Source organism: Bombina bombina, chromosome 10 (assembly GCF_027579735.1).
Source record: "Bombina bombina isolate aBomBom1 chromosome 10, aBomBom1.pri, whole genome shotgun sequence".
NCBI lineage: Eukaryota > Metazoa > Chordata > Amphibia > Anura > Bombinatoridae > Bombina > Bombina bombina.
Window position 1 is genome coordinate 174,191,139 of NC_069508.1, and position 11,447 is coordinate 174,202,585.

The 11,447-nt window shown below is 38.7% G+C and overlaps 1 protein-coding gene across 1 annotated transcript in view; it reads right to left on the minus strand.

The window, feature by feature from the left end:
- Window positions 1-11,201, minus strand: part of LOC128641004 (cytochrome P450 4A4) — a 78,583-nt gene extending 67,382 nt beyond the window's left edge. The window contains exons 1-2 of the mRNA XM_053693511.1: window positions 10,937-11,201; window positions 5,333-5,477 (exon numbers count right to left, since the gene is read on the minus strand). Coding sequence (XP_053549486.1) covers window positions 5,333-5,477; window positions 10,937-11,140 — 349 coding nt within the window. The 5' untranslated portion in view covers window positions 11,141-11,201. The remainder of the gene's footprint in view (window positions 1-5,332; window positions 5,478-10,936) is intronic.
- Window positions 11,202-11,447: the final 246 nt, after the last annotated feature.

Sequence of the window (11,447 nt, forward strand, 5' to 3'; positions counted from 1 at the left end):
AAAGTGAGTTTCCTGAAGCATTATAACATTGGCTTTTGCTCTGGCATATTGGGTGAGGGCAGTTCTACGTTTAACATCCGAATTCAAGCCTCTCACATTATGTGAGATTATTCTAATTCTAGAATCCATAAGTCAAGCCTGAATTTCCCTGTATCTGGGTTAGGGCGCCCATCCTTTTTAAGAAAACATTGTGTACCACACAGAACAAAAAAATAACAATAAAAAACAAGCATTTGAAAACCATACATAATAACATAGGATAACATTTTAACTGTTGTAATACCTGTGTGTCGCGTGTCCGGGCCTAACGCCCGCACACCCCATGTGAACATAAGTCAATGGCGACTTACCAAAAAGGCATAACAATTGTGCTCTGTAGATAAGAAAATAACATATTTAACTTTGTGTGTAAATGATAAAAGGTAACCTGAACAATTAAGGCTGTTTTCTTTTATATTATAAGTGGCCCCCTAGTTTGGGTTACCAGTACCTCTGCAACATAAATCTAAGGCCTATTCTCCTCCTCCCTGTCAGCCTAAGAATTAATACTGTCCGTGGCTTCCTGAGTTCATGGTGTAGTCTCTTCCCTGACATTATCAGCCCTGTATCTGGCTCCTGTAGCCCAAATGTCTATTTCAGTCTCTCTCCCTACAGGGAGGGAAGAGATCAAAGAAGTCCAGGCTAAGGTCATGATCCCAACTAAAGTCCCTGCTGTGAAAAGAAGGGTTATTACAGTACTTATCTGATAACGATACATTTCTGACATCAAAAGAACCTCAGCATCATCTCATGTCTTTAGCTTCTTCCTGGTGGCCTTTGTCCAGGTCCGTGCTCTTGAGTGGTTGTTTACTGTGCTGGATGTCCCTTCCCCCTCTTCTTGCAATTCTGAGGGTAATCTGGGTAAATCAAGGCCCAGATGTTGGCAGATTTCAGGAATATCAGTAGAATCCTTGATAGTAAAAGTCACCCCATTCTGCATGATGTGAAGTGCGAAAGGGAAACCCCATCGATAGGGGATCTGTTGTTTCCTCAGTAGTTGTGTGAGCGGTCTCAGGGTGCTTCTCCTCTGTAGTGTTTTCAAACACAAATCCTGAAAGAATTGAACTACTGAGCCCTGGAACTTGAAGGTCGGGTTCTTCCTTGAAGCAGCTAGGATTGCCTCTTTTTCTTTGAAGCGAAACATCCGGACAATCACATCCCTTGGGGGGGCATCTCCTCGGGGTTTAGCTCTAAGGGCCCTATGGGCCCGTTCCATCTGGAAGAAATTATCTTCTGTTTGACCTGTTATGGCTTGGAAGAGTAGGGTCAGATATCTTTCTAACTCTCCGGGTGACACAGATTCCGGAATCCCTTTCAGTCTGATGTTACATCTGCGGCTCCGATTTTCAAGGTCTTCCATCCTCTCTACCACCGCATCTAATTCTAGTTGCTGGGCGGCTATTTTTTGGGAGAGCTGGGAGACTTCTTCGAGGTTGGAATTTTCGTTGTCTTCTAATGTTGCTACCCGGTTACCCAGGTCTTGGACCTCTTGTTTGATTTCAGCTAAACTGCTGGTGACTGATTGTTGCATAGTGTCCATTTTCTCTAGAAGTTTTTCAAAATTAGAAGATATATCTTGTTTGGAAACTAAGTGTTTAATATCTGCTTTGGTGAGGGGTGTTAAATCATCCATATTGGAGACGTTACTAGAGACTGAATCTGTGTCTTCCTCTGGGTCTCTATTCTGGGTTTCTATCTGTTTATCCCCTTTAGTTGATTTAAAAAAAAGATTTGCAGTGTTTATTTTACCTCCTATGCCAGATTTAAGTTGCTTTCTTTGTGACATTTTAGGGGACAATGAAGTTGTTGTCTTTGCTGAGGTGATGCTATTCCCAGATGTTAGTGAGAGATGTCTGCTAGCTGTGCTAAAAGTATCTGAGAGAGAGCCGATAACCCTCCTATCTTGGGCCAAATAACAAGTCTGTTTTTATTCCATTTTGTGGTGCTGTGGTTTTTAATGGTAGCCAGGTGTCCCCATTTACAACATTCAGGGTGATAGAGATATTGCCGGGTGGCAGTTTAGTTTATTTTGTAGCTGTCCACCTCTCATTTTCAGTAGAACCGTAGCCTTATGTCTTCATAGTCTTGACCGGCCAGTATGTCCCGCATCTAAGTGCCCTGCAGTTATTTCTGGCCTTAAGAAGAGGCTTGCTTAGGCCAGAAGGTTACTGTCTGGTATATAGGCCTAGTCTGTGTCTTGGGCCCCTGGTCCTATGATTTATTTGGCTGCGTGTGTCCCTCAAAGGTCCAGTTATAGCCGCCCTGTATGTGGGGATCTAGATTAGCCTGCCGGGTCCCGTACCACCGCTCACCTCAGCCCAGATCGTTTTGCTCTTACCGGGAACTCAGGGCCGACTCAGTTGATCGGCCATGCGTGTCATCGGGTCTCTCCCTTTCCCCTCCTGCACTCTGCTCTTCATTTTTCTGTCTCCCGAAAATGTTGTACAGCGCAAACGCTGTTGTAGAGGGCCGATTATTAGGTCCGGTGCTCCGATCTGAGGATTTAGGTGCCTTCGTGATTATCCAAGATGGCGACTGCTGTATCTTCCCGGCCCTGCACCGCTAACGTGTATCTTTCATTGCCGCTGTCGAGGGGCTCTGTAGATGGTCAATACGGATTAGAGGGATAAAGTGCTCAATCTCTTCCGTTCTCAGCCACTTTGTGGGTCATTATTGTCCCCCTGATACCATTTAAGCACACATTTTGCACGGAGCTGTTAGCCTGTGCGTCTTACATGTTTCTCCTCCAGGCTCCGCCCCCTTTTCTTGTACTTTAAAGGTACAGTGAGATAATGATTTTTATATAAAATGTTTAGTTAAGCATAGTAAATCAACTTAGCAATATAATATTATTATTTATTTTGCCCCATCTTCATGAAATTCAGCTCTGAATTTTTTTTTTCCTATGCTCAGAAATGGAAATACACACAGCAGACTTCACAAGGCTAACCCTGCTACATATCTCACTACCTGGCTTCAACAGATAACAACTACAAAACAATGCACTCTATACAAATGCAATGACTGTGGCTAGACATGATCTCTGCAGGTTCATGCCCAGAATTCCTCATCTAAATAAGTCAAGTTGGATGTTGGATGAGATGTTAAAGGGACAGTCTAGTCCAAAATAAACTTTTGTGATTCAAATAGAAAATGTAATTTTAAACAATTTTCCAATTTACTTTTATCATCAATTTTGCTTTGTACTCTTGGTATTCTTAGTTGAAGCAAAACCTAGTTGATTCATATGCAAATTTCTAAGCCCACCGTTTTTTTTACCACTATAGGGTGTTAGTTCATGTGTGACATATAGATAACACTGTGCTCATGCACGTGGAGTTCCAGTGAGCCAGCTCTGATTGGCTAAAATGGATGTCTGTCAAAAGAACTGAAATAAGGGGGCAGTTTGCAGACGCTTAGATACAAGGTAATCACAAAGGTAAAAAGTATATTTATATAACTGTGTTGGTTATGCAAAACTAGGGAATGGATAATAAAGGGATTATCTATCTTTTTAAACAATAACAATTCTGGTGTAGACTGTCCCTTTAATTCATTTTCAAATTGTTTATACTTGGATGGTGTTATTCTATAGCAAGACAACAGAAATATCTTGTAATAATGTGTTTACTGTCCCTTTAAGTCCCAGAGAGGCTGGAGTGTATTCTGAAAAATTCAGACCCTTAAAACTACGCCAAACACTAAATACATTTCATGCACCTCCCTCTTTTTATGGGGGCAGCCATTTTGGAACCTAGGTTACACTGCAGGTATCCGAAGGAGAGTTACAGCACAAGTGCAAACACTGGAATGCAATGAAAGACAGATTTCAACATGGCGGCACCCATAACTAGAGGGCGGCGAAAATAACCTCAATACTAGGTTTATAAAATGTATTTCGTGTTTTATTTTTATTATAGGCTGCAGTTTTAACAGGCAAAAGCAGCTATTTTTAAAACGAAACATAAAAAGGTAAAGGGGCTTTTTGTAATTGATTTAATACAATCCAGCAAATAAAATATTAGTTATTGGGAACACATTAAAGGGGAGAAAAATATAACAGATCCCTTTAACTGATCAGAGCAAGAGCATTTTTATATCTCTGGATATCTCTTCACCAATGAATAACGAGAACTAAACAAATTTGATAATAGAGGTACATTTTTAACTTTTTTAAAATTGTACTCTCTATCTGAATCATGACAGAAAACAAAATTGGGTTTCATGTCCCTTTACATATTGTCCAATGATTGGACACATCATATTTTAACATTTGACCAAGTACCATACATATTAATATTACTTCCATATCATAGGCAATGTGTAGTAATACAGATGTTTTTTTTTATATATTGTAGTGCTGTGCCTCATATATATATATATATATATACACACACACATACATACATACATATATACATACACATACATATACATACAATATAACTATACAGGTGGCCCTTGGTTTACAACGGTTCAATTTGCACCGTTTCAGAATAACAACCTTTTTTTCAGTCATGTGACTGCTATTGAAAAGCATTGAGAAGCAGTGCATTGATTAAAATAGCCAGTAGGTGGAGCTGTCCGCTTGTGTTGCAGCAAAGATATGCAAGCTAAGCAAGCTGAAATTAATCAGTTTAACCAGACCTGACCTATCGAGCAGCTTGCAAAGGAACAAGATCTTCCTGTCTATAAAGCAGTCCAGATTGGAATGCATAGAAAGAACTGTTTGCAGAAAAATGCAAGTAAAGTCTGTGTTGTGTGATTATTTTATTAGGTTTATAATGCTGTTTAGCAAATGTTTTTTGTTCATTTAACTTAGTTTAATTATATATTCTGTGTTGTGTGATTATTGTATTAGGTTTATAATGCTGTTTAGCATTTAAAGTCTTCATTTCAAAGCTTTAAAAATAATGTATTAGATGTTACTTATGTTAATTTTGAGAGGGGCCTGCAACCTAACTCCCTCACTTCCCATTGACTTAGATTATAAACTGGGTTTCAATTTACAACGGTTTCGATTTACAACCATTCCTTCTGGAACCTAACCCCGGCGTAAACTGAGGGCTACCTGTATATATATATATATATATATATATATATATATATATATATATATACACATACATACATACATACATACATATATACACACATACATAAAATATAACTATATATATATATATATATATATATATATATATATATATATATAAAGGCTGCAACCTCTTTACATTGCACCCCTTTTGGCAAAAAAGGGGTTAAACAAATATTAACATTATTTCCTTGATACCTGATCTTCCAAACACGGCTTTGGCATATTCTGGATGAGTGACAATAAGTGAAGCAAAGAATTTTGAAACCCAGAGCGGAAAAGCGTTGGGGTATTTAGGTATCCAGGCAGCTAACCTGTCCAAATCTTTTCCATCACGACGAAACTGAGGAATAAGACAGAGAAATGTTGTAAATGAAAAGGGACAATTAGCAAACATATTGCAAAGATATTTTATTGATAGGATGGTTGTCCAGGGGCCAAATAAATGTATCCACATATAAGAACAAATGAACACCGTCTGCTACTTTTCCTTAGCCCATCAGATGCTAAATTTGTAAAACTGTTGATTTTATAACGTAAAAACTATTTTTGTTCATATTTGTAAAAAGAGACCAGATTAAAACAAATTATATTCAATTACCTTAATGTGTAAACTCTTACACTATCCGACCAAAATATCTCTAAAACTATTTAATGGATCATAATGTCTTCATGAAAACGTATCTGTGATAATTCCACTAATGGCCAATACTGTAGCAGTGGTATTACTGCCCTAGCAAAATAAGGGTTAGGATCAGTGATAGGACTATGGTTTATAATTAACCCTTTAGATCCCAGTGAAGACTGCAATTTGGGGCCTACAATTCTTGGCTGCCTCATCATCATAGCTTGTAGATTTATAGATTCCCTTTATAGCAAGTCTGGTTTAGCCCCAAACCATCCTCTACAATTACATTTAAAAGGGACAGTCTAGTCAAAAATAAACTTTCATGATTAAGATAGGGCATATAATGTTAAACAACTTTCCTTTTACTTTTATCATCAATTATTCTTTGTTTTCTTGTTATTCTTAGTTGAAAGCTAAACTTAGGTAGGCTCATATGCTAATTTCTTAGCCCTTGAAGGCCGTCTCTTACCTGAATGCATTTTGATTATTTTTTTTTACAACTAGGGGGGGTTAATGTTTACCATATCGATAACATTGTGCTCACACCCGTGGAGTTACCTAGGAGTCAGCACTGATTGGATAAAATGCAAGTCTGTCAAAAGAACTGAAATAAGGGGGCAGTCTGCAGAGGCTTAGAGACAAGGTAATCACAGAGGTAAAAAAGTATATTAATATAACTGTGTTGGTTATGCAAAACTGAGGAATGGGTAATAAAGGGATTATCTATCTTTTTAAACAACAAATTCTGGTGTAGACTGTCCCTTTAAGCTACTCACCTTCACCTGCAAGGCTCTATGGCAGTATATTTCTGCTCTGATTTACAATTACCCTCCCTCCGACTCTATAAACCCTCTGTAGTGACCCTCTAGATCACTGGGCAGCCCACAAGAGAAGTTCTATACCAAAACACAAAGCTAAGTGTGCAAGGCATACTGGGGTACGGCATCTTCACTTCTCATGTGATATATAAACCCACTTCTCACCTCTCATACTTCCCTGCATAGAGCACTTGGCATTTATAAATGACAATGGCTTGCAAATGCAGGGCAGATGGCACCTTTAAAGGGACACTAAAACTTAAATTTTCATGATTCAGATAGTGCATGCAACTTACTTCCATAACCAAAATGTGCACAGTCTTTTTATATCCATACTTTCTGAGGCACCAGCTCCTACTGAGCATGTGCAAGAGTTCACAGTATATATGAGTCTGTGATTGGCTGATGGCTGTCACATGATACAGGGCAAATTGATGTAAATTTTGTCCCAAAAAAAATCTATTGCTATCGCATTGTACTGTTATTATGCACTTCTCCTGTATTTAAAGGGACAGTATACACCAATTTTTATATAACGTCATGTAGTACACACTATAAAGAAGAATATGCACAAGTACTGATCTAAATATCCAATATAAAACCTTTTAAAAACACCCAGTTTAGCCCTGTTGATTAGGTTAGGCTGGGACACCCACTGAAAGAGGCTGGGAAAGCAGGAACAGCAGACACTTCCCCCCTCCCCTGCATATGAAAAAACCATTACACAAACAGTAGTCTGTATACATCAGTATACATCTAAAACTTTAGGGCTTGGCTGGTAGTCTGAAAATCAGCACAATGTTATTTAAAAATAAGCAAAACTATATACATTTTTACAAAAACACTCCCAGGTGGGCTATATAAATGGAACATCTGCAAAACAATTATGCAAAGAAAAATCTAGTGTACAATGTCCCTTTAATGGTGCTTTAAAAAGTTTGAAAGTGGTAAAGCACTGCTGCTTTTTTCTGCCTTTATTCCTGACACTCATGGTCCCTCTCTGGCCACTGGATCTCTAAATCACCTGCTTACTTTTTAGCAAGTGTTGCACCAAAACTGGGTAAAAAAGTAAATAAAAGTGTGTAGGATTAATTTCACTTCTGTGTGACCTTGTAGTTTACAAGTCTGCCTCACTATAACTACCTATTAAAGGGACGGTCAACACAAAAATTGTTATTGTTTAAAAAGATAGATAACACCTTTACTACCCATTCCCCAGCTTTGTAGAACCAACACTGTTATATTAATATACTTTATAACAACATTCAAACCTCTAAATTAGTCCCTGTTTCTAAGCCACTGCAGACAACCTCTTGTCACATGCTATTTTTATTTGCTTTTCACAACAGGAGACTGCTAGTTCATGTGGGCCATATAGATAACAGTGTGCTCACGTCTGTGGGTTATGCACAACACTGCACTAAGTGGCTAAAATGCAACTCAATAGATAAAAAATTAAAAAGTCATGTGATCAGGGGGCTGACAGAAGATACTTAGATACAAGGTAATCACAGAGGTAAAAAGTATATGAATTTAACTGCGTTTATGCAAAACTGGGGAATGGGTAATAAAAGGTATTATCTATCTTTTAAAACAATAAAAAAAATATATATTGTAGACTGTCCCTTTAATTATCTCAAGCAGATTTAAAAGGACGTTAGAATGTCAACTTCTTAGTGTCTGCTCTGCAAATACTTTTATACCAATAACTCATCTTTATGACTTAGTTATAACAGATATGTGTAGTGATAATAGTTTCTTTATCTATCATCTCCTCATTTATGATCAGGGCTCTAATTCCTTCCAAAGTAGAAAAGTGAAATAAAATCACCAGAATAAAGATCAGAAAGACTAGTGTTAATAGCTGAATAAAATACCATATTACTGGCTTAAAGGGCCATTATACACTCATTTTTTCTTTGCATAAATGTTTTGTAGATGATCTATTTATAAAGCCCATAAAGTTTTTTTTAAAAATTTTTTTTATAATTTTGCCTATTTTTAAATAACATTGCTCTGATTTTCCTAACATTGCTCTGACTCCTAACGAAGCCCCAAAGTTTTATGAGAATACCGTCAGCTACCTTCTCCAGCTTGCTCCTGTTTGTGTAAAGGGTCTTTTCATATGCAAAAGAAGGGGGAGGGGGGGGGTCTTATTTCCCACTTGCAGTGGGCTTTCCAGCTACCTTTTCAACAGAGCTAAACTGAAAGCTTCTAAGTAAGTTTTTAAACCATTTTATACTGGATTTTTATATCAGTATCTGTGCATCTTATTCTTTATAGTAGTGTCTATTACATGCAGTTATATGAAAATGAGTGTATACTGTCCCTTTAATGAAAGAAAGAAAGAAAGAAAGAAAGAAAGAAAGAAAGAAAGAAAGAACTTATCTACAGAGAATCCTAACCGGGTTTCTATCTGATGTGCGGTTGCTCAATAAAATAAGCAATTGATTAACAACTAGAGCAGTTCTAAAGCAATGCAAACACAAAGTTCAACCATTTCAATCGACATTTGTAAACTAATCTTGTTTAAAGTATAAACAAAGAATTAGATAGATGACGGATAGACAGACAGACTGTATGAATGTGTAACTTCAATTTGGTATCAAATTAGAGCACCGTAAATAAAATGTTACATTTTTATTTTAAGAGATGTTTGTATTTACACTACCTGAACCGCCTGAGACAACAGACTCCTGTTTGCAGTAACTGACTACAACTTAATGTATGTTACTAATCATAACTGCAGTATTTACAGAATGTTGCATTTATTGATAAACATTTGCGAGCACTCTCATCCCACACATCTAACAATAAAGTTACAATGTTATAATATAGAGGCAATGCTAGGATTGATTGGAGCTACAGTGCATGATTCTGCAGAGGACAAGCCTGGAGCTCTACAGAGTACAGACAACTTAATGTATGTTACTAATAATAACTGCAGTATTTGCAGAATGTTGCATTCATTGATAAACATTCTAACAAAGTTACAATGTAGCAATAGGCTTGCCGTTGCTGGGATTGCAGGAGCTACAGTGCATGATTCTGCAGAGGACAAGCCTGGGGCTCTACAGACAATTCAGCAGAAGCTCTACAGACCACTCAGGGTATAATTCAGCAGAAGCTCTACAGACCATTAGGGTATAATTCAGCAGAAGCAATACAGACCATTAGGGTATAATTCAGCAGAAGCTCTACAGACCACTCAGGGTATAATTCAGCAGAAGCTCTACAGACCATTAGGGTATAATTCAGCAGAAGCTCTACAGACCACTCAGGGTATAATTCAGCAGAAGCTCTACAGACCATTAGGGTATAATTCAGCAGAAGCAATACAGACCATTAGGGTATAATTCAGCAGAAGCTCTACAGACCACTCAGGGTATAATTCAGCAGAAGCTCTACAGACCATTAGGGTATAATTCAGCAGAAGCTCTACAGACCACTCAGGGTATAATTCAGCAGAAGCTCTACAGACCATTAGGGTATAATTCAGCAGAAGCAATACAGACCATTAGGGTATAATTCAGCAGAAGCTCTACAGACCACTCAGGGTATAATTCAGCAGAAGCTCTACAGACCATTAGGGTATAATTCAGCAGAAGCTCTACAGACCACTCAGGGTATAATTCAGCAGAAGCTCTACAGACCACTCAGGGTATAATTAAGCAGAAGCTCTACAGACCACTCAGGGTATAATTCAGCAGAAGCTCTACAGACCACTCAGGGTATAATTCAGCAGAAGCTCTACAGATCACTCAGGGTATAATTCAGCAGAAGCTCTACAGACCACTCAGGGTATAATTCAGCAGAAGCTCTACAGACCACTCAGGGTATAATTAAGCAGAAGCTCTACAGACCACTCAGGGTATAATTCAGCAGAAGCTCTACAGACCACTCAGGGTATAATTCAGCAGAAGCTCTACAGATCACTCAGGGTATAATTCAGCAGAAGCTCTACAGACCACTCAGGGTATAATTAAGCAGAAGCTCTACAGACCACTCAGGGTATAATTCAGCAGAAGCTCTACAGACCACTCAGGGTATAATTCAGCAGAAGCTCTACAGATCACTCAGGGTATAATTCAGCAGAAGCTCTACAGATCACTCAGGGTATAATTCAGCAGAAGCTCTACAGACCATTAGGGTATAATTCAGCAGAAGCTCTACAGACCATTAGGGTATAATTCAGCAGAAGCTCTACAGACCACTCAGGGTATAATTCAGCAGAAGCTCTACAGACCACTCAGGGTATAATTCAGCAGAAGCTCTACAGACCACTCGGGGTATAATTCAGCAGAAGCTCTACAGACCACTCAGGGTATAATTCAGCAGGTGCACACACATCCTCACCTGATTAACATGTCCGTACAGCCAGTGACTGGGAGGGCCAGGGAAGGTTTGAAATGTTGCATTCAGTGTTTTCCATCTGTAATACAAATTAACTGCTTTGAGCAGCAGGAATACTAAGCAGAGCAGACCTGCTAACTGCAGTAACTGGAAGGTGCTCACTGAGACCCAGGGGCTGCTGAGAGAATTCCACAGGCTGGTGGCCATGATCCTGCAGTAGCGGCTCCCACACACCAGATCTCAGTGTATTCCTTGTCCCCTGGCTGCCAGCAAGTCCCTAACCAATAGTGGCTCTGCAGCTCTTGCCCAGCCTACCCTGTATCTACAGAAACACTCCCACCTAGTGTAACACACAGCTGGAGCTGCTGGGACTGGAACAGGTTCATTGGGTTTGTTCAGCCCTAAAGCTTCACTAATTTATTACCCAAAACTCAGTCATTGCTTTATTTTATTTTTTGTTCTAGAAATCAGCAGCATAGAATAATTCACAAGCTGTTTATGCTGGGGAGGCTTG